Genomic DNA, 24,484 nt, shown 5'->3' on the forward strand with positions numbered 1-24,484 from the left:
GAGAAACTATTTGGCTTTTGGTTTCCTCAAAATCAGTAGAATGTAGGTATCTCAACATATATCCAGAAAAACTCTCTTTTTACCCAAATTAAAAAGTATGTGAAATTCTAAAACACCCCATTAGAAGGGTCGTTTTGAATGTCATTGTGACCTTTTCAACTCATTGTATGAATCATATGGATGTGTGAAACACTGGTTTATTAATGTGAGGCATTTGACAATTTGCTAGCGCATTTATAATCTTCTAAATGAATTAGCATACTCTGTTGATACCAATGCAAATAATCACTTTATTAAGAAGCAATAGAAATGGCTTGTGGCATGCTTGGCATTTTTGAATTGAAGAAACTTGTGGACAAAAATTCATCTGGTTTATCACATAAATCCTGGATAACAGTGAAAAAAACCCTTATCTATTAGCCTAAAATATGCTTTCTTGATCTAATTATTTTTTATTTACTCAGATGTTGTTACTAATAACTTTATCTCCTTCATTCATCTTGTTCTGGAGGAAGTTCAGTAGTCCTTGAAGGGAAGCTTCAGTGTCTTTGTTTCTCATCAGCTCCCCAGCAACTTCTGCAGGAGTGACCTTTACATCCTCTATAAGCCTTTCGATCTGTTGAAAGAGACCGTGATGGCAAAGCCCCAGATGGTTCAAAGCAAGGTGCTTGAATACAGAAGGGGTGCAATATGACATGCAAATATGCACATCCATACGACCAGGTCTCAACAAAGCAGGATCGAGTTGTTCTTTGTAATTGGTTGTGAAAATGATGACACGCTCATCACCACAACATGACCAAAGACCATCTATGAAATTGAGCAGTCCTGAGAGAGTCATCTGTTTATAAATCAAAGCAAATGTTAGAGAGAATTTTACTTCAAGACTACAATGCACCTATGTAAGAAAAATCGATTTGCCTAATTTGTAGTACCCATTTTCTTTTTAGCCATGCTATACCTCCCTTATTATCTAGAAACTAGCTGTTACCAATTCCTCTCTTTTATATCCATGTAAGATTGCTTAAAATCTAAAAGGCATAAGTTTAAGAAGTATTAGTCAAAATTTGTGGGAGTCTTAAATAAGTAACACTATAATTTGTTTCTAGTCTTATAGGTGAAACACAGACAACTGTAGTATATAATGAGGATTACCTTATTGTTTCCAGTATTGTGATCATTCTCATTTTCCCGGTTTTCTAGCTTGATAGAGCAATCAATATCCTCTATGACAAGTATTGATCTGTTAGGTGTGCTGAGCAACAAAAGCCTGAGATCAGTATTGGATTTGACCTCAGATAGATCCAAGTCATAGATGTCAAAATTCAAATAATTTGCCATTGCTGCAATCAAACTTGATTTTCCTGTACCCGGGGGACCATATAATAAGTACCCTCGTTTCCAAGCTTTCCCAATTCTTTTGTAGTACTCCTTCCCATTCAAAAAGTTGTTCAAATCTTCCATCAGTTCCTTCTTAAGCTCGGAATCCATGGCAAGGGTCTTGAACGTCATTGGGTGATTGAGATTGACTGCATTCGGGTCCCAACATGATCCATATTCTATAACCGTGTGTAGCTTCACTGTTTTGCACTCATCTCTAATGGACTTTGCTCTTCTTAAAATATATGGCAAGTAGGAACTTAATACCTTGTCTTTATGTCGCTTGTGAAAGCTTAGCTCATAGGATCTGACCTCTGACCTCAGAGTGGCATTAAGATCACTCCTGTTTTGATTTCTGCAATTTGATGGCTCAACTTGTGTACAAACCAAGCTCCAATTCATCTGTATATTTTCAAAAACATCAACTATCTCTTCATTTCGGTCCAAGGTAACTACTAAACTTTTTTCATTCTCGTCTTTGCCCACTCTAACTCTTTGAACTGAGGAGCTAGTTATGGTACCTAAGTAGACCTCTGCCGCATCAAACATTTGATTCTTTGAGAGACCTTGGAATTCTTCTATCACAATGGTGAATCGAGAAGAGAAAAGTTTGGAAAGGTTATGTAAATGAGAGGATAGGTAGCGGTGGATATCATTTGGTATGTAATCATAGGCAATGCTCCTAACCAGCATTGCTGTTGCAGCAACAGTGGCTGCTGTTGACAGAAGTTTTTGAACATACTCTTGTTCCATTAACAATTTAACATAGTACTTTATTTATAGATAAAATAGAGTTTGAACATAAGACATCAGCTCCTCACATCTCCATTATCATACATTGTATATCTCATAATGCACACTTCTCACATACATTTTAGCCACTTCTCAATTTTTCCATTACTTCTGCTCCAACTTTTTTCATAATTGTTCATGAATATCTTGATAATGATAATTAAGAGGGTCTTCTAATCATATATACGGGACCAACCTTCAATACAATAACAAAAGAACACACAAAGAAAGAGAGTTTTCAAGCGGGCAAAATTCTAACAAACCAATGCTTTTACATGCATAAGAGCTGATAAATGCTATCTACTTCTATGCGTGTCAATTCACCAATACCATCTAAGAAGTGGAAGGGACTAGTGGGAAACCTCGAGCAGGAACAGATGACAGTCAAGCATATTAAGATGGCTATATATACGAGTTTTTCTTGGGAACGCAAATTTCATAGAGAGCAACTTGTAATCAAGTTTCAGAACAGAAAGGAACCACCAAACAGAAAATCATCTGCCACATAGCACAATATGACCAAATAAAAAATACTGTTGACAAGAACCACATTGTATACATAGCACTGACATGAAAGGTTGATCATTCTTCATACTCATAAACTTGCGTGAATCATCCTGGACCAACTTTAGGAATGTCATAATGCTCACTCATGTTTGCCAGATACTGGTTGAAATCCTGAATCCTGTCACGGTGAGATTTATTAGCTACCTTAGCTAATCTATGAACATCAATTTGCTCCCTCTGTTCAATATATCACCTTTCTGCAGGAGTGAGATGATCATCACAATGAACAGTCTTCCCATCGCCACTCATTTTTTTGGCATCATCTACATCTTCCTCGTTAGGATCAGTGGATAGCTCTGCAGTTTCACCTGCACCAAATAATAAGAAAAATGAATGACAAATATACAGTCATGATGTTCAACAATTAGAATGGAAAGTAGAAAAGATCTGCACCAAACAAAATGGTTACAGTGTTCAAACAATCTCTGGATTTTACAGCAGTCTCTGCTCCATTCTTTTCGCTGTCTTCTTTAGATAACATATGTAGTCCAATTCTCAGCAAATTTTAATATTTTCATTCAAATCAAGTTAATATTGAGAATTTCCAGATCTCAGAACAAGACAAGAACGACCTTTCTTGGAAATATATAGAAATCAAATTTGCAGCAAATTTCAAGTCTGCCATTTTATCCTTATGATCCAATTTTATTTGGACATGATCCAGAAACCACTCCAAGGTTGTCTGTCGATTAATCCTTGGACCCATTGCTGCTAATATTGCTACTACTACTAGGCCATCCCTGGCCATTGCCACTATTGCAAGGCCATCCCAGGCCCTTGCCACCTTGATCTGTTGTTTTTGTCCTCAGAATACTGAAGACTGCTACGTCAGCACAAACTGACAAAACTGGTACCAAATTATTGCTGCTACCTCCAGCGTGTTACTGTGCACCAACAGTTGTTACCGCTGCTTTCGGCTAATTTACCCTTGTGAAAGAAATAGTAATCACTTTTACTGTTCATTCCGTGACTTTGCTGTTACTGATCACCCGTGATTGCTGCTGCCACTGTTCTACACTGTACAAACAGTGCCTATTTTTACCTGTATAAGGCATGCTTCATTTCATTTGTAATCAGAATCTCATTTTAGAGTTTAAGACTTTTTTTTTTTTTGAGTAAGAGTTTAAGACTTCTATAAGCTTAAAGCCTCTAGAGATATCTCACCTACTGCCTAGAATTCGTCTTAGGTTCTGCACCCTTTGAGAATTCTTGTTAATCCCTTTGAGGATTTGTTATCCCCTACTACCTGCCTGTTAATCTTGTAACTGCTACAACTACTTGTAATCCTTTTAAGTATTTGTTTCACTGCTACTATCCGTAAGTTATTTTGATAATATACTTTCAGATTACTATCTATTTTTCATATCTGTATTAAATTACTTTAAATTGTTTTGATATATTGCTTGGCTGGTTCTACCGCCTTATTATCATTTCATTATATATATATAGATCCATTTCATGACACCCAAGATCCTTATGATGGTTACAATTTGGATAGTGATTAAGCAATTCCAAAACTGCTCCCGGATGCTCCAGAACAGCTCCAGAAGCCCCAGAATAGCTCAAGAACCATCTTTGCAGCCCGGTTACTATTCCAGGAACAGTACCTGCACCAGCAAAGCTACCGACAGAGTACTATTCACTACACAGTACCAGAACACTGTGCAGAGTTACTATTTAGAAAAGCAAGGGGACAGAACACTGTTCACGAATAGCGACCGTTACTGTTTACTCAACAGTGCCCTGATAGAATCATTGAAGTTACTATTTACTTTCGGCTGAAAAGAAATTCACCCAAGAGTAAAAGCAGTTTACCTTCCGTGATTTCCGCAATCTCCTGTTTGGATCAATTCCACAGAACTTTCCAGAACCTCTCCAGGACGCATTAAGGTATTTCAGCTCCAAATTCCAAGTTGACAAACATTCTTCCCAGTTTCCAGCAATCTTACACATGACAGTTATGTACAAGATCCATTGGATTAGCATGTGGAATTATGTTATCAACCAGAATCTACTAGACAGGGAATTCTTTGTGAAATGGTGGGATAGTTTCAGAACCACTGACATCATCTCCAAATTACACAACGACTTTCCTCCTCCAGTACCAAGAGCCATTGCTCATTGCACAAGATCTCACTCCAGCCTAAACTCTGTCCAGATTGCCGAAAAATCTAGCAAAGAACTCAAAGATCTTGCCCAACAGCTGCTCCTCCAATCAGAACAGTTAGAGTCAGAAGAAAAGAACTCTCCTGCCTCTTCTGAAGCATCAGTTAATCTTGCTCCAATTGATCCATTTCAAGACTCCCAAGATCCTTATGATGGTTACAATTTGGATAGCGATTAAGCAATTCCAGAACTGCTCTCGGATGCTCCAGAACAGCTCCAAAAGCCCCAGAATAGCTCAAGAACCATCTTTGCAGCCCGGTTACTATTCCAGGAATAGTACCCGCACCAGCAAAGCTACTGACAGAGTACTATTCATTACACAGTACCAGAACACTGTGCAGAGTTACTATTTAGAAAAGCAAGGGGACAGAACATTGTTCATGAACAGCGACCGTTACTATTCACTCAACAGTGCCTTAACAGAATCATTGAAGTTACTATTTACTTTCGGCTGAAAAGAAATTCACCCAAGAGTAAAAGCAATTTACCTTCCGTGATTTCTGCAATCTCCTGCACGAATCCAAGGCTTCCTCCAGCTATAAAAGGAACCCTTTACTTTAGTCTTTAGCAGGTCTTCTTAGGTCTCCTTTCTCCCAAAACTCAGAAACCCTTCTTTACTATTGTAATCAAATGGCTTTCTCAGTTTGTATCTTAGTTTACACTTGTAACAGAAATACATTTGTGGTTATACATTATTTTGAGTATGTTATCTCTAACAAACATTATTTTTTTTTACATCTATTTTTTGATAGCATGTCCACTCCCATACATTACATTCTTCATCTATTATTTCATCTTAGTCAGTGTTTACTGTTCTTTCTTTTGGTGGTAGGCTGAGCCTCCCGTTTATTCTTTCTGTTTATTATCCTATGATTATCTGTTTGAGCTAATCCTTTACTTCCCAGTTATCTTCTTTTTCCTATATCTGTTTCTTGCCCAAAGTTTGTTACAGATGTGTACTATTGAGAAGTGTCAGCCCGGTTCTGTGTCTACTTGTTGTCCAGCAAGTCTAAAGTACCAAGGTTGAGTTTTGAACCTGAGCCAAACAGTAATTCCCGTGTAGCCAGGAGAGCGTTAGGGTATGAGCGGAAAGGTTCGTGTACGTCAACAATAGGGAAAAGCGGCAGTAAGTAGTGACAGTATTCACAAAAGACATCAGTCTTTTTGAACACCCTGTTTCAGATCTAAGGTTAGATCCAGAAATTGGAAGATAAAGGTAGTCTAGGTTGTAATTGATTTCTTAGGCTTTTAATCCAGAATGATGAATAGGATGTTTAGAAGGAATGATTCATCCACCAGCATTAGATCTAGCGGTACAACCCTCCCTGAGATCCCTCCAGATGATGGAATGATAAACTCGGAGTCGTACCAGCTCTCAGATCTAGATCAGAAGTTAGGAGATTGGAACATACCAAAGGTACCCACAAACCAGGTTTATAAGTTATCATCGTGGTCCTCGAAAAAGACTTTCAAAACAGACTACCATGTTAAGACTATAGAACAAGTTTATAGTATCAACAAGGAGTATGAAACATGTTACTTGTTATCCCCTGCAGCAGTGAAAGCCCACAGGGACAATGATCATAAATTCCTTCACCTCGGTTTAGTCCAAGTTGGAGTAAAACCTTTGATCAGAGAAGGGTTGGACAATTCAATCCTTATGGCCCTTAGAGACACTCGTCATGTTAGATTTGATGACAGCCTCCTAAGTACCATGGAATCCAGTTTGAGCGGCGGACCAGTTCATTTCAACTGTTTCCCCAACCTCACTGTAGCACTTGACGACCCTCACATCTTGAAGGTCCTCACCCTCAATATCAAAACCCATGGAACTCTCATGTTACATGGAGCCAGACAGCTTGCCCTTATATACAGAGTGTATTATAAGTGCCTGAGAACAAACATGTCTATCCAAGCCATAGACAAGAGAAAGGCTGGTGAAATCACCCTTATCCAAACCCCAGACGTTAGATCCACAGTTCAGGTACCCAAAACCCTGAAATGGTCTGAAGTCACTTTTCCTGCACATTGGACTATAGATAATGAGAACCATCATCTACAGATCCGAAACCCAATTAGGAACCCAGATCTAGATTTTGTCCAGCAGCTAGCTGATGGAATGGTTAGACTAAGTTTTAACCAATCCAAGTTTAGGTCACCTTTAGAATATAATGAACCCAGGCCCAGATCTTCGGTAGATCTGTACCAGGAACCAAGGTCTAGATCCATAGATCTACGCCAACCCTTTAGGAAGCCAACTATCCACCTTAGAGATAGACCTGCATCCTAGTGTAGTTCGTCTAGAACACAAACACCCTTTCCCACATCTAGAAGAGACTTAGGTCCACAGTTTCAAGGTGTAAAAGACCATTCCCAGGTTAGTACCCCTTGTTACACAACCAAGCAAGACTCAGTTGCTGACCAAGAAGAAGACAACACTAGTCAAGACAGTCTAAAGCCTCCTTCACCATCAGGAACTGATATGAGAAATCCTATTTAGCAAGAAACTGAATATGACTATCAGCTCTTAGTGTTGAAGAAAGAGTTCACACCTAATATGGATGCTCTTGAAAAGGATTTTAACTCTGAGAGAAACAGAGCCAAGAGAGAAGCCTATAGAGCCAACTATACCAGAGAACAAAAAGAAGAAGTTTTGGAGAAATGGAAACTATTCATGAAAGAGGTATCCAGTGATTATCCTTTCTTTGAATACTTTGAAAAACATTTCAAATGGCATAAAAAGTCTTGTACCAAACCCAAACTTCCATCACAAGAGCTAGAGAAACTGGTCCTTCCCTCACCAAAAGTAAATGTCTTAGAAGCTCACATATCCTCTAGTAGTTCTAGTAGATTAAATTGATAATTCCAAATTGTTAAATTGATAATTATTTTAAAAAAATGCACTAAAAATTTGATAAATCTAAAATTAATATAATCTTGATAATATTATAAATTAAAATTAAATTTGATAATTCAAGAATACATGTGTAGAACATCTTGATAATTTGATGTAACATAAAAATCAAATAAGAAAATTGTTAAAATTAATCTATTAATTCTAACCATATTTAATCATTAATTCTAAGACCCTAACCCTAAGCATATAAAAAATTAATTTTTTTTTTAAAAAAAGATAGAAAGAGAAAGTGATTGATAGCTATAAGGAATTTTGATATATATATATATATATATATATATATTTAAATGCCATCAACATAGAGATTATCAAATTAATGGAGATACATACTTTTTTTGAGATAGATAGAGATTATCAAATTATTGAAGATATATACTATTCCTTGGGATAGATTATATTAATCACCTCTTGAAGAATTGGGATTGTGCTTATCCCTTAATAATCAAGTTTTGTAGCTTTATATTGTGATAAAATAATATTAATTTAATAATATTAAAATTTGGAAAATTTAGATGATAAATATTATCTAAATTAAATTTTTGTATGTTAAATATTATCCCCTAATTTAAGAAATATATCCTAACAAATAAAAAAATAATGTTAATTAGATGATAAATATTTCTAAATTAAATTTTTGTATGTAAATATTAACCCTTAATTTAAGAATTATATCCTAAAAAATAAAAAATAATGTTAATTTAAGAATAAATTAGAGACCTGGTAGTATACTATTCTTTTTTAATTCTTTAAAATTCTAAAAATTTAATAAATTTTTTGCAATTTGATGAAGTTACGTGGCATAACCACGGCGTCTAAGCCCAACTTTTATTATATATAATATAATATAATACAATATGATATAATATGATATGATTTGTTTAAGTTTGACAAAAGTTAACTTAGAGTGAATTTATTAAAATAACCTGTTGCATAGGAGGATAAGTTTAAGATATAAGCTAGGTGGTTTCGTATGGGTGCAACTTAAGTCTAATGTTCCAATGCACTGGACGCGTTGCAATTGTAATACGTGTTCATTTTTAGACCCATGTCACAATCAGTGCGGATCCGGTGTCAATGGTCACTAGACGTAAGCCGCAACCGTTTTGTATCCTATTCCTATTTATTTATATATATATATATATATATAAACAGTGTTTGTTTATATTAATTGAGGAAAGTTGGCTATTCATGACACAGAAATTGAAATTGAAACCTTGAAGACTGAAGAAATCAAGAATATGGGAATGGGTAGTAAGGATCAAGAAGGAATACCAATACCATTGCATTCGTTCGGTAGTAGTATTGTTCGGTTTGTGAGTTTGATCACTGAATTTCAGAATGAGTATTTATTGAATGAATATGAATGTGGTGAACGCTTCTTTTTTGGTGTGGAGAGGGTGAAGGAGGGTTTACGGAAGTTAGAGCCTGGCTTGCAAGTTGATCAAAGAGAGATTCCTAAATACAACAGTAGAATCCGTGATTGGTATTTGAAGGTGAAAGACATTGTTTACCAACTTGAAGATCTGTTTGAAGATATTGAACTCCAAGTTATGGCTGAGTCATATGACTCTCCCTCTTTATATAAAGACAAGTTTGAAGAGTTACTTAAAGATGACGGCTTGGACTCTTGTATTCATCTTATTTTATTTCTACTTCTGCACAATTCTCCCGAGGAAGGAACAGCCTCACTGTCACTCTTAACTCCCAACTCAATTATGTACCAGGATATTTGTTCCTCAGCGCAAGGTATTTGCTTGTACTTGATTTATCTCATGCTGGCTTCAAAATGCTCCCTTCTTATGTTTGGGAGTTAATACATTTGAGACACCTCGACCTCTCTTATAATCCTATCCAGACCTTGAGTGGATTGATTATTAATCTCTTCCATCTCCAGACCTAGAAACTCATTTGCTGTTTTCAATTGACCAGCTTTCCCGACAACCTGCACTTATTATCTAACTTATGCCACCTTGTCATTAGTCCTAGCATTCCAATTGTGATGCCTACATTTATTGATAGATTGACGTGTCTTCAAACTCTTATGAATTTCACTGTCCTAAAGAAAGATGGATATCAAATTGAAGGGCTAAAAAACCTAATGACCTTCATGGAGAACTTAGCATCAAAAATCTCGAGAATGTGAAATCTTTGGAAGAGGCTGAGAAGGCAAGGTTGCATCTCAAGGAAGGCATTCATTAACTGTCTGACGTGGTCCAAAAGAAAGCATAATGGGTGCAAATGTAACTTACAAAATAACAAACCAACAGAGCAATATAACCAAGGGAAACATCATGACCCCTTATGAATGAAACCAACTGATGTAACTACATTAAGGCACCAGAATACACCATCCTGCATAAGCCTAGAAACAGCAGCCATCATCAAAACCAGATTATGTCTTCTTAAAAGAGCAAACTAGGATTCAAGCCCCATCTACAACACAAGATCCTGTTCAAAATAGAGTTATTGGCTTTGTAATTTACTTTCCAATATGCCCTTGACATCTCTCATGATATCTTTGACAATTTGTTTATCACTCCTAATCCTGCTTGAATGGATTACATCATTTCTTTGCTGCCAAATGTGATACACAGTAGCCCACCAAGCTAGGTTGCAAATCAATACTCTCAGACTATTGTCATTGTAACCCCATTTGATCATTCTCTCCTTGTTAGGCAAATTATTTCTCATAGTTAACCAGCCAATAAAAGAGTTCCTACGTATGTTAATCTCAGACCAGACCAGCTTCCACCAAGGACCAACCTGTCCTTTCACTCTGATTTCCTCCCAAGTACCGGCACAAGTAAATTTGTGTGAAGAGGCCCAAAGAGCTGTCTGCATCATGTAACTAAACTAGACTAAGCATGCTTTGAATATCAACAAGCTGGTCAGACCTGGCAGCCTTCCAAATCCATTGCTTCTCCTTGAACACAGACTCTACCTTTGCCTCAAATTGACTAGTCACATCTTATTTGACCCTATACCTATATTTTTGGAACAAAACACCATCAAGATGACATAAATTCATGCCATAGGAAGATTCTTTTTCAGTCTCCAACCTCAAAACTCAGGAATTTTCTAGCTGTTGGTCTTAGTTTAAGGATAGTGATGCAGGGAAAGTGATGGACTGTGATATGAATTAGAACTAAATGGGATGTGAGTTGCTTTGAACAAATTGAAAGGTGGTTAGGCACCTTTGCAAAGAACACAAAGTTCTCAAAAAATGCTCTAAAAGGCTTATTTCATTCACATACAAAAACTGATTTACAAGTGCTTACATTTTGGTACTTATACTAGTTGTTTGGCATTGACAGCCTTCTAGATGATTGACAAGTGTCTAAAACCTATTGGCCAATGCTTTAAACAATCATATAACTATGTATTTAGTTACTAAAGGATTAGGGTGTAGCTACTTGAAATGCCCGGCATCAGATAGCCTCCATCCCCCAAGTACAATCTTGGGGAACTTTGATTGTCCAAAAGCATCTTCCTTTAAGAAGGCACTGCTGCACCCATGCAACCCATAGTGAGCCAACTTGAGTGAAAAGGTTCCAAATAAGCTTCATAATAGCTCCTTTCTTCCAGTCTTTAATTCTCTTCAAGCCAAGCCCGCCTTCTTTCTTTGGGAGACAAACTTTTTCCCAAGACACCCTGACTCCTCCTCTGCCTTCACCTCTGCCATTCCACAAAAATTGATTGAAACTATGTCCAAGAAGACTAAGCATTGACTTTTACTAAGATCTTGGATTTTTTGTGGCCCTTTGGTTCCTTAAGTGAACTTGAGTCTCTAAGGGTCCGTTTGGTTGGGAGAATGGAAAAATAGGAAGATAGAAAATTGTGGGAGGTTGGAAAAGTGAGATGATAGAAAATATTTAGTTTTCCCTCATTTGTGTTTGGTTGGAAGGGTGGAAAAGTGGAGGGATGGAAAACTTTTTTGTTTGGTTGAGATAAAAAATGAGAGGATGAAAAATAAAGTTGATATAAATTTACTATTATGTCCTTACTAAATATATAAACAAAAAGTAACACATTTATTATTAAAAAAAAATTGTATGGACAATTTAATTAATTTATTTATTTATAAAATAAGCAAATGCTAAAAGGATATTAAAAAAAAAAAAAACAGATAAAAACAAACAAAAAGAACCAATGTCTACTATGCAAAATTTTATCCACAAAAAAAAAGAAAAGAAAACCAAAACCAAAACCAACGTGAACGTACTGTGCAATCTTGAAGAGATTTTATCCAGGCCAAAAAAAAAAAAAAAAAAACAAAACAAAACAAAAACAAAAAATCAATGGAAAGACAAAAGTAGAAAAAGACAAAAAGTTGGCATTAAATGGAGAAGGACAATTTTGTCCAACACACTCTTCTTCCTTTTCTCTCCCATTTTTTTTCTCAATTTTGGAGAGATTGAATTGTGGTGGGTCCAAAGAGAAAATAGCTGGGCCCCACCACTTTTCTCTCCCCCTCCCCCTCTCATCCAAACACCCTTTCCACTCATTTTCTCTCATATTTTCCATTCTTTTTTTTTTCCATCCTCTCTAAAATCCACCCATCCAAACATAGTGTAAGAGTTGAGATGCTACTAACTAAGATGTTTGATTTTTTTTGGCCACTGGCCACATGACAAAATTGTCAGCAAAAACTGTCCAAAGGGATAAAAACTCTCTTAACTCTAAAAATTAAATGGAATTGTTCAAAAATCAAAATTCAAAACAAGAAGAATACCTGTATGGTGGTGACAATGCTCGTTGTAGTTGGTAGCTAGGTAAATAGAAAACCCAAATGTGAAAGAAACACTCTCCAAAACCCTAATCCATTCCCATTTTTCCCCAATTTGAAACTCAATTTCTCTTATTTTGTACTGTACTATTGTTCTATTCTATTAGTGAAGTCTAAAGTAATGGTGCCATTATCTGTCAATGAGTAATCAAAAATTCAATTTCGTGTTTAGATAAATATGGCAAGCATTATTTGACAGTGATAGAATATTAAGGACATTAAGAGCAAAGGCAGGCGTTGCAAATAGGATTGAACTCGTGAACATTGTCAATAAGCATATCTGGTTTTTTCATGAACCAAGATAGATTTACTAATTTGGTTCTCTTTTGAGAAACTATTTGGCTTTTGGTTTCCTTAAAATCCAAAGAATGTAGGTATCCCAACATATATCCAGAAAAACACTCACTTTACCCAAATTAAAAAGTATGTGAAATTCTGAAACACCCCAATAGAAGGGTCGTTTTGAATGTCATTGAGACCTTTTCAACTCATTGTATGAATCATATGGATGTGTGAAACACTGGTTTATTAATGTGAGGCATTTGACAATTTGCTAGTGCATTTATAATCTTCTAAATGAATTAGCATACTCTGTTGATACCAATGCAAATAATCACTTTATTAAGAAGCAATGGAAATGGCATGTGGCATGCTTGGCATTTTTGAATTGAAGAAACTTGTGGACAAAAATTCATCTGGTTTATCACATAAACCCTGGATAACAGTGAAAAAAAGCCCTTCTCTATTAGCCTAAAATATGCTTTCTTGATCTAATTATTTTTTATTTACTCAGATGTTGTTACTGGTAACTTTATCTCCTTCATTCATCTTGTTCTGGAGGAAGTTCAGTAGTCCTTGAAGGGAAGCTTCAGTGTCTTTGTTTCTCATCAGCTCCCCTGCAACTTCTGCAGGAGTGACCTTCCTCTATGAGCCTATCGATCTGTTGAAAGAGACCATGATGGCAAAGCCCCAGATGGTTCAAAGCAAGGTGCTTGAATACAGAAGGGGTGCAATATGACATGCAAATATGCACATCCATACGACCAGGTCTCAACAAAGCAGGATCGAGTTGTTCTTTGTAATTGGTCGTGAAAATGATGACACGCTCATCACCACAACATGACCAAAGACCATCTATGAAATTGAGCAGTCCTGAGAGAGTCATCTGTTTATAAATCAAAGCAAATGTTAGAGAGAATTTTACTTGAAGGCTATAATGCACCTATGTAAGAAAAATCGATTTGCCTAATTTGTAGTACCCATTTTCTTTTTAGCCATGCTATACCTCCCTTATTATCTAGAAACTAGCTGTTACCAATTCCTCTCTTTTATATCCATGTAAGATTGCTTAAAATCTAAAAGTCATGGTTTAAGAAGTATTAGTCAAAATTTGTGGGAGTCTTAAATAATTAACACTACAATTTGTTTCTAGTCTTATAGGTGAAACACAGACAACTGTAGTATATAATGACGATTACCTTATTGTTTCCAGTATTGCGATCATTCTCATTTTCCCGGTTTTCTAGCTTGATAGAGCAATCAATATCCTCTATGACAAGTATTGATCTGCTAGGCATGCTGAGCAACAAAAGCCTGAGTTCAGTATTGTACCTGACCTCAGATAGATCCAAGTCATAGATGTCGAAATTCAAATAATTTGCCATTGCTGCAATCAAACTTGATTTTCCTGTACCCGGGGGACCATATAATAAGTACCCTCGTTTCCAAGCTTTCCCAATTCTTTTGTAGTACTCCTTCCCATTCAAAAAGTTGTTCAAATCTTCCATCAGTTCCTTCTTAAGCTCGGAATCCATGGCAAGGGTCTTGAACGTCATTGGGTGATTGAGATTGACTGCATTTGGGTCCCAACATGATCTATATGCTATAACCGTGCGTAGCTTCACTGTTTTGCACTCATCTCTAATGGACTTTGCCCTTCTTAAAATATATGGCAAGTAGGAACTTAATACCTTGTCTTTATGTCGCTTGTGAAAACTTAGCTCATAGGATCTGACCTCTGACCTCAGCGTGGCATTAAGATCACTCATGTTTTGATTTCTGCAATTTGATGGCTCAACTTGTGTACAAACCAAGTTCCAATTCATCTGTATATTTTCAAAAACATCAACCATCTCTTCATTTCGATCCAAGGTAACTACTAAACTTTTTTCATTCTCATCTTTGCCCACTCTTAACTCTTTGAACTGAGGAGCTAGTTATGGTACCTAAGTAGACCTCTGCCGCATCAAACATTTGATTCTTTGAGAGACCTTGGAATTCTTCTATCACAATGGTGAATCGAGTAGAGAAAAGTCTGGAAAGGTTATGTAAATGAGAGGATAGGTAGCGGTGGATATCATTTGGTATGTAATCATAGGCAATGCTCCTAACCAGCATTGCTGTTGCAGCAACAGTGGCTGCTGTTGACAGAAGTATTTGAACATTGGGAATTCTTTGGTTTAGGGACATTTTCAGAGAGCACAATCTTGTTGGCAATACGTAATTTTGAAATATTTTTTTGAGAAAAAGGCTTTTACAAGATTTATGCTCTTGAGGGACACTAAAACTCTCCTACAATTTTTGTGGGATGCCTCAATGAATTTATAATGTGGAGTCTAGAAAAATTTTGCATTACTATTCCTCTGCATAGACTTTTATTATTATTATTATTTTTTTTTTTTTTTTATGAATGTGTTTTCACAGAAATGAACCTGACATTTCTAAGCTGACTTTTAAATTCTTATATTGAAAAGTAATTTGGTCTCATATTGTCCTTTATTCTCTTTTGACAAGGAAATCAATGAGAGAAGCTTCTTTGGACTTCAAGGTATTGTCAAATTACTTGCAGGGAAAGGCATGGATATGACCAGCTTGAAAGACAGCAAGCAGCCAAGGTTGAAGTTAGCAGCAACACAAGCAGAATATTATAAACTCAAAAATGACGTCTCCTTTTGGTCAGCACAAAAAGTATATGATTGGCAAAATTCCAAATTAGAGTGAATTGTCATCTTCTTCCCTAATTTACTTTTTTGTTTTGTCCTTGAAACTCTGATATTCTTGTCAAGTTGGTCATTCCATCCATTGCCATTTTACTCCTTAAATTACATATATGATGCAACTCTGTTTTACTATACTTCAACAATTTTATAAATATTAATGGATGGACGGACTAATTTGATAGAAATGTTACATTTAAGGACTAAAATGACAAAATAAATTTAATGACCCAAAATAATAATTCACCCAAATAAACTTAACAAACTATTTAAAACAAAGATTGTAGATTATGTAACCACAGAGTCTTTGGTAGGGAAGATGATGACAAAATTTCCAAATTGTGTTAAACTTAAACATGCTTTATGATGTTTGCTAAGTGACTGATAGAGGCGATATAATTTCAAGCATTCATTTCACAAAAATTGGCCTTCAAGAACTTTACATCATGAATTATCTTAGGATTTCTCTGAGAGTATCACTTAAAATTTATCCATTCAATTCAAGTAATTTTGTAAATTATTATTATTATTATTATTTTGTTTAGTTCATATCCTGACACTTGATGAATAATGGAGATGACGACAATACAATTTTTCTTTTTCTTAAATTTTTTTCAAATTTCCTAAGTGAGTTAAACATGCTTTCTTATGTTTGCTTATCAATTACTAGAGTATGAAATTTCAAGTATTTGAAATGATGAAATGAAATTTAAAGAACTCTACATCATAATTTAGAATTATACATACCTATTATTATAAAAACTCTCCAGAATATCAATAATTTAGAATTATACGTTGCTATTTATATAATATTGACTTTTTTTCCTTTTTGGTTTAGTGGTCAAGTTACTTAAAATTTAAAGGTATTTATTTATTAGCTTTTGTTACTTACAAACGCAAGTGGGACCTGTTTTTATCCTCCTCAATGAGTGCACGGGGAACCGTTAACATACTCCTATTCCATTAACATACTACTTTATTTATAGATAAAATAGAGTTTGAACATAAGACATCAGCTCCTCACATCTCCATTATCATCTTCTTGTACATTGTATATCTCATAATGCACACTTCTCACATACATTTTAGCCACTTCTCAATTTTTCCATTACTTCTGCTCCAACTTTGATCATAATTGTTCATGAATATCTTGACAATGATAATTAAGAGGGTCTTCTAATCATATATACAAGACCAACTTTCAATACAATAACAAAAGAACACAGAAAGAAAGTGAGTTTTCAAGCGGGAAAAATTCTAACAAACCAATGCTTTTACATGCTTAAGAGCTGATAAATGCTATCTACTTCTAAGTGTGTCAATTCACCAATACCATCTAAGAAGTGGAAGGGACTTGTGGGAAACCCAGAGCAGGAACAGATGACAGTCAAGCACTAATTAGCATATTAAGATGGCTATATATACGAGTTTTTCTTGCAAATGCAAATTTCATAGAGAGCAACTTGTAATCAAGTTCCAGAACAGAAAGGAACCACCAAACAGAAAATCATCTGCCATATAGCACAATATGACCAAATAAAAAATACTGTTGACAAGAACCACATTGTATACATAGCACTGACATGAAAGGTTGATCCTTCTTCATACTCATAAACTTGCCTGAATCATCCTGGACCAACTTTAGGAATGTCATAATGCTCACTCATGTTTGCCAGATACTGGTTGAAATCCTGAATCCTGTCACGGTGAGATTTATTAGCTACCTTAGCTAATCTATGAACATCAATTTGCTCCCTCTGTTCAATATATCGCCTTTCTGCAGGAGTGAGATGATCATCACAATGAACAGTCTTCCCATCGCCACTCATTTTTTCGGCATCATCTACATCTTCCTCGTTAGGATCAGTGGATAGCTCTGCAGTTTCACCTGCACCAAATAATAAGAAAAATGAATGACAAATTTACAGTCATGATGTTCAACAATTAGAATGGAAAGTGGAAAAGATCTGGACCAAATAAAATGGTTACAGTGTTCAAACAATCTCTGGATTTTACAGCAGTCTCTGCTCCATTCTTTTCGCTGTCTTCTTTAGATAACATATGTAGTTCAATTCTCAGCAAATTTTAATATTTTCATTCAAATCAAGTTAATATTGAGAATTTCCAGATCTCAGAAGAAGACAAGAACGACCTTTCTTGGAAATATATAGAAATCAAATTTGTAGCAAATTTCAAGTCTGCCATTTCAAGACTTCGGTGCAGGAATACGAAGTAGTTGACCATTACCATTACCATGTACACAGTACGAAGAAAGCTGCTTTCAGCACAAGAATCAGAGGTAGTAACTGCGCACATGGTTACCTACGGTTGCTGAGTTAAGTCTGGTAAACGTTGGTCATGACTAAGATTTGCTGTAACTGGCTTTATCCAGCCATGACATCTGCTACTCCCATGTCATCTGCTGCTCCCAAGTCCAGAGAAAAGAAATTATCTTCCAATGAAAAGAAGACATCCTCCCGAAAGAAAAGGTCTTCTTTTGATAACCTCAGTGGACTTAGTGAATCCTCTGTTATTGCCCACCTTCGATGGAAGGACGAAAAGGAAGCTGCTAATTGTGACTCTGAAGATGCTAAGTCTCAAGAAGCCTCTGTTGCCAATGATCCTTTTTATCCTTATGATCCAATTTTATTTGGACATGATCCAGAAACCACTCCAAGGTTGTCTGTCGATTAATCCTTGGACCCATTGCTACTAATATTGCTACTACTACTAGGCCATCCCAGGCCCTTGCCACCTTGATCTGTTGTTTTTGTCCTCAGAATACTGAAGACTGCTACGTCAGCACAAACTGACAAAACTGGTACCAAATTATTGCTGCTACCTGCAGCGTGTTACTGTGCACCAACAGTTGTTACCGCTGCTTTCGGCTAATTTACCCTTGTAAAAGAAATAGTAAAAAAGTGCTGTGTCGCTTTTACTGTTCACTCTGTGACTTTGCTGTTATTGATCACTTTGCTGTTACTGATCACCCGTGATTGCTGCTGCCACTGTTCTACACTGTGCAAACAGTGCCTGTTTTTACCTCCATAAGGCATGCTTCATTTCATTTGTAATCAGAATCTCATTTTAGAGTTTAAGACTTCTATAAGCTTAAAGCCTCTAGAGATGTCTCACCTACTGCCTAGATTTCCTCTTAGGTTCTGCACCCTTTGAGAATTCTTGTTAATCCCTTTGAGGATTTGTTATCCCCTACTACCTGCCTGTTAATCTTGTAACTGCTACAACTACTTGTAATCCTTTTAAGGATTTGTTTCACTGCTACTATCTGTAAGTTATTTTGATAATATACTTTCAGATTACTATCTATTTTTGATATTTGTATTAAATTACTTTAAATTGTTTTGATATATTGCTTGGCTGGTTCTACCGCCTTATTATCATTTCATTATATATATATATATATATCTATGTATATATATAGATATACTGCCTTAGCTACACCACCTCCCAAGTCAATTACCCTTTTTATAGTTGAAGAACCTTTAGACCCCATAATCCCCCAAAAGCCTTCTTCACAGTCATCCAGAAAAGGAAGGTCTCCTTATAATAGGAAGCCTTTCATCCAGCACATCTCTTATATTGAGCCACATTTGGTTCATATAACAGATCCCTTAGCTCTGGCAATGGAAGTTTTGCCCCTAGAATGGCATTACCTCCCAAAACATCCCGAGAAAAACATCAAGTTCTATAAGAGCATTCTCATCAAAGAAAAGTCTGCTCGAATAAAAAATGTCATGAACAAGACAAACCCCTCAGAAGTCCTCTACCACAAGTTCATCATTACAGGATTTGTAAGTTGTAAAGATTGGGGACACCCCTCCTCACTCAAGACCCTTACAAAACTCAAGTCTCTCACAGGCTCAGAACTCCAGTATAGTTATTATGACTACATGGATGCCTTTGAGAAGGTTCTATTTTACCAGAATAAGAACTTTGACCATTCATGGTTCTTAATGTTTGACAAGAAATTCTCCAGTCCAGTGCCTTCTTGGTTCCTCAAGTGGTGGGAGATGTTTGGATCGATTCCTCAGATCTTTCCAGAGCCCCTTCAGGATGCTCTTAGGTACTTCGGCTCCAGATTTCAAGCCTCCAGTCATGGTTCCCAGTTTCCAGCAATTCTGCATATGACGATCATGTACAGAATCCATTGGATTAGCACGTGGAACTATTCAATTAATAATAATCTCTTAGACAGAGAGTTTTCAGTAAAGTGGTGGGATAGTATCAGGTTTAATCAGATCATCAGTCAGATTCACAAAGACTTTCCCCCTCCAGTTCAAAGAGCCATTGCTCACAACACAAGATCTCAGTCAAGCCTAGACTCCGTCCAAATCGCCGGAAAATCTAGCAAGGAACTTAAAGATCTTGCTCAGCAGTTGCTCCTACAATCAAAGAAGTTAGAGTTAGAAGAAAAGAACTCTCCTGCCTCTTTCGAAGCTTCAGTCAACCACGATCCAGTTGACCCCTTCCAGGATTCTCAAGATCCTTATGATGGTTACAACTTGGATAGCGATTAAGTTGTTTTGGATAGCACCAGTCATTATTTAGAACAGTTCTTCAGTCCGGTTACTATTCATCCATAGTACCAGTCACTATGCATGAACAGTACCCGCACTCAGCAGCCTGATAAAGACAAAAGATAGGTTACTATTCATGAACAGTAACAGTCACTGTTCATCTACAGTACCCGACATAATAATCCAGAAGTACTATTTGCTTTCGGTGGAAAAGAAATTCACCCTCAGTAAAAGCAATTTGCTCTCTGGAATTTCAGCAATCTCCTGAAGAATCTAAGGCTTCCTCCAGCTGTATAAGGAACCCTCAGGCTCATTCTTCAGCAGGTCTCATTTTAGGTCTAGTTTAGACAACTACTTCAGAGCCCCCCTTCTCTTTACAACCCTTAGTCTTGTAAACAGATGGCATTCCCAGTTCACATTCCAGTTTACACTTGTAACACCATAGTTATGGTCTTCACACTTGTAACCTGTAATTTATATTTCCGCACCCAGATGGCCTCAGTTGGCGTCCCCCTTAGTCTGTAACTTACCCCCTTTTGGTATCAGAGCCAAGTTTTGGCCGATCGTAAGTTGTAAGTTACTGTAATTATTTTCAATCAAGTTGGCAGGTGTTACTGCCATAGTTATCCATTATTTTGTGCATTATCATTATTTTGAATATGTTATCTCCTACAAGTTACATTTTGTTTTACATCTATTTTCTGATAACTCTTCCACTACCATTCATCACTTTCTTCATCTACTATTTCTTCTCAGTCTTTGTCTACTGCAATTTCTTTTGGTGGTAGGCCGAGCCTCCCGTTTAAGCTTCTATTTACTGTTCTGTGTTAACTGTTCAAGCTAATCAGTTACTTCCCAGTTATTAGCTTTTTCTTATCTTTGTGTTTAGCCCAAAAGTTTGTTGCAGATGTGTTCTATTGAGACATATAAGACCAGATCTATGCCGTCGTGCAACCTAGTCAGACCCGGTATCTTTCTTATTAGTATTTGGTCAACCCGTATTAGCCGAGAGAGAGGCGTTTAGGGTGGTCCCCACTGTGTAGAAAGATTGTGGCAGTAAGAGGTTGTAGTTAGCACAAGAGAAGGCGTTAGTCTCGTGTGAACACCCTGTTCTAGAGCCTCCCTGTAACCTGTAACCTGTAATATCCCAGTGAGGCTCTTGATCGTAAGTTGTAGTGATTCCTTCAGTATCCGTGATGAAAGGGTACAACAAACACATGAAAGGGTTTCCTAAGATGGCCCTATCTGATATTTTCCTCTAGGTGCTTTGGGAGGAAACGCCATTCTGGAGGCATGACTTTCATGGCAAGGGCCAAAGGATCCTTAATGTGAACTAAATGAGGTTCAATATAGGATATGTGCTGGGCAAAGGGCTTCTTAACATAAGAAGACCTTCCTTTTCTGGGGGGATAGGAAGAGGACTTTTGGGGCTGGATGGGGCCAAAAGGTTCTTCTACAGTGTATGGGGTGATTGCCCTAGGTGCTAGGGTTACTAAGGCTGAACTATAACTGGATTGCCCAAAGGATGGCCTTTGTAGTGTTCTGTCTGGAACTTTGTTTTTTCTTATCTTTGGGGTTACTATTGTTGATTTTATAGTGTTCTGTCTGGAACTTTGCTGGTGTGGGTACTATAGCGGAATAGTAACCGGACTGCAAAAGGTTGTTCTGGAATTGTTCTGGAGCTCTTCAGAATATCTTAATCACTATCCAAGTTGTAACCATCATACAGATCTTGAGAATCCTGGAAGGGGTCAACTGGAACGTGATTAACTGAGGCTTCTGAAGAGGCAGGAGAGTTCTTTTCTTCTGACTCTAACTTTTCTGATTGTAAGAGCAATTGCTGGGCAAGATCTTTTAATTCCTTACTAGATTTCCTGGCGATCTGGACGGAGTCTAGGCTGGATTATGACCTTGTATTATGAGCAATGGCTCTCTGGACTGGTGGAGGAAAATCCCTGTGGATCTGGGCGATAATGTCATTATACTTGAAACTATCCCACCATTTTATGGAGAATTCTTTGTCCAGAAGATTTTGATTGATTGCATAGTTCCACATATTGATCTAGTGAATTCTGTACTTGATCGTCATGTGCAGGATTGCTGGAAACTGGGAAGTATGACTGGTGACTTGAAACCTAGAGCTGAAGTATCTTAAGGCATTCTGAAGGGGTTCTAGGAAGATCTGAGGGATTGATCCAAACATTTCCCACCACTTAAGGAACCACGAAGGTACTGGGATGGAGAATTTCTTGTTAAACATCAAGAACCAAGAATGGTCAAAGTTCTTGTTTTGGTAAAATAGAACCTTTTCAAAGGCATCCATATAATCATAATAATTGTATTGGGGTTCTGATCCCTTGAGAGTTGTAAGGGTCTTGAGTGAGGAAGGATGTCCCCAATCTTTGCAACTTACAAATCGTTGGATGATGAACTTGTGGTAGAGGACTTCTGAAGGATTTCTATTATTCATGACATTTTCTACGCGAGCAGACTTTTCTTGGGTGAGAATGCCCTTGTAGAACTTGATGTTCTTTTCTGGGTGTTTAGGGAGGAAATGCCATTCTAAGGGCAAAACTTCCATTGCTAAGGCTAAAGGATCTGTTATATGAACCAGGTGCGGCTCAATATAAGAGATATGCTGGACAAAAGGCTTTCTGACATAAGAGGATCTTCCCGTTCTGGGAGGAAGAGAAGAAGGCTTTTGGGGTACTATTGGGCCAAAAGGTTCTTCGACTATGTATGGAGTGATTGTCTTGGGAGGTGGTGTAGCTAGGGCAGAGCTATAACTGTGCTGACCATGGGGCCTTTCGTAGTTTGGTTTTGGAATGGTAGACACCAAATAACGGTTGGCAACAATGGATGGGGACACAGGTAAGGCCTTTGCTGAACTGGAAGAAAAGGGTACTAAAGGGCCAGGGTTCTTTGCCTGACTAGTACTACTGGTGGTTTGCTGTTTAGGCAACTTTGGAGGTTGGGGTTGTACATGTCTTTTCCCGGAAATCTTGGACTGGACTCTGCAAAAATTCACGGGTTAGGAAGTCAGGGATACTGTTTTGAGTTCCTTGTATGAATTCTATGTCAAAATCAAAAATTGAAAGGATGGCTTGCCATCATGCAAAAACCTGTTTTGATGCAATGTTTTGAACATCTTTTTCTAAAACATGTTTCGCAGATTTACAATCAATCCTTATTAAAAACTTTTGGTTCAAAAGATCACTTTGAAATTTTGAAATGCATAGTACTATAGATAAAATTTCTTTTTTAATAGTACTATAATTAAGCTGAGTGGGAGTCCAAATTCCGGAGTGGAAACAGACAATTTGTTCAGGGGAAGTGAGACTAACACGCTGAAGGAGGATGCCACCATAACCAATATTAGAGGCATCTGTCTGAATAATCTTGAAGGAATTTTCTGAGGGAATTCCTAAACAAGGGAGTGTTTTGACATATTTTTTGATTTCTTGAACAACGAAGGTGTGATCAAGAGTCCAAGGAGGATTGGTGCGAAGTCTATCAAAGAGAGGTTTGCACTTTTGCCTGAGATTTTGATAGAAATCAGCAATGTAATTGAGAGATCCTAGAAATCTCTGGAGCTGGGTTTTATCTAGGATTTCATCTAGAAACTTATCTACAAATTGAATGGCTTTGTCTATGGGTTTGATGACACCATGCTTTATATCAAAACCTAAGAACCGGACACTAGTTTGGAAAAGTTTGATCTTTAGGGCTGAAACAACAAGACCATTGAGCTTTATAGTATGGAGGAATGCTCGGAGGTGTTTCCAATGTTGTGTCAGGGATTCTGAGAAGATGAGTACATCATTAATGTACACAATGGTGTGACTGGAGAATGGATTAAAAATCTCATTCATGATGTTTTGGAATTCAAAAGGTGCATTTTTTAGACCAAAGGGCATTACATTCCATTCGTAATGGCCAAAGGGTGTGGTGAAGGCTGTCTTGTACCTATCAGACTCTCTGATTTGTATTTGCCAAAAACCACTCTTCATGTCAAACTTACTAAAAACCACTGCTTTACTAAGCCTATTGACTAAGTCTCTTTTGTTGGGGATTGGATACCTTATCCATTCTAAGACCTTGTTAAGGGGCTTATAGTTGATGACAAGTCTAGGGACACCTCTCTCAATCTCAGCGTTTTTCTGGACATAAAAGGCAGGACAAGACCATGGTGACCTAGAGTTTTTGATAATTCCTTTCTTAAGAAGATCCTCTATTTCGGCTTTACAAGTATCCATAAGTTCCTGACTCATTTGGATAGGTTGAGCCTTGGTAGGGATGTTCTTTTCATGGAAATTTTTGACATAAGGGAGGGCTACCTCGT

At 37.0% G+C, this 24,484-nt stretch overlaps 2 protein-coding genes and 1 pseudogene across 2 annotated transcripts; all 3 read right to left on the reverse strand.

Annotated features, from left to right (window-relative positions):
• Positions 1-460: 460 nt before the first annotated feature.
• On the reverse strand, positions 461-2,133 carry LOC115991333 (AAA-ATPase At3g50940-like). The gene is made up of 2 exons (XM_031115038.1): positions 1,156-2,133; positions 461-841 (listed from the first exon to the last, which is right to left on the reverse strand). The coding sequence occupies exons 1-2, from the start codon at positions 2,131-2,133 to the stop codon at positions 461-463; spliced, it is 1,359 nt and encodes a 452-aa protein (XP_030970898.1).
• An 11,264-nt stretch (positions 2,134-13,397) lies between these two features.
• Positions 13,398-15,155, reverse strand: LOC115991334 (annotated as a pseudogene).
• Positions 15,156-16,859: 1,704 nt separating this feature from the next.
• Positions 16,860-18,292, reverse strand: LOC115992233 (protein FAM32A-like). Its single transcript, XM_031116330.1, has 2 exons — positions 17,578-18,292; positions 16,860-17,492 (listed from the first exon to the last, which is right to left on the reverse strand). The coding sequence occupies exons 1-2, from the start codon at positions 17,663-17,665 to the stop codon at positions 17,230-17,232; spliced, it is 351 nt and encodes a 116-aa protein (XP_030972190.1). The 5' UTR covers positions 17,666-18,292; the 3' UTR covers positions 16,860-17,229.
• Between the last annotated feature and the right edge of the window lie 6,192 nt (positions 18,293-24,484).

Source organism: Quercus lobata, chromosome 5, assembly GCF_001633185.2.
Source record: "Quercus lobata isolate SW786 chromosome 5, ValleyOak3.0 Primary Assembly, whole genome shotgun sequence".
In the NCBI taxonomy this organism is placed as follows: domain Eukaryota; kingdom Viridiplantae; phylum Streptophyta; class Magnoliopsida; order Fagales; family Fagaceae; genus Quercus; species Quercus lobata.

Bases quoted from the DNA above. Each gene is read 5' to 3' on its own strand.
- LOC115991333 (XM_031115038.1), bottom strand. From the start codon at position 2,133: ATGGAACAAGAGTATGTTCAAAAACTTCTGTCAACAGCAGCCACTGTT. The intron at 842-1,155 runs GTAATCCTCATT...ATTTATAAACAG, and splicing joins ACAATACTGGAAACAATAAG to ATGACTCTCTCAGGACTGCT.
- LOC115992233 (XM_031116330.1), bottom strand. From the start codon at position 17,665: ATGTTATCTAAAGAAGACAGCGAAAAGAATGGAGCAGAGACTGCTGTA. The intron at 17,493-17,577 runs GTCCAGATCTTT...TATTTGGTGCAG, and splicing joins CACTGTAACCATTTTATTTG to GTGAAACTGCAGAGCTATCC.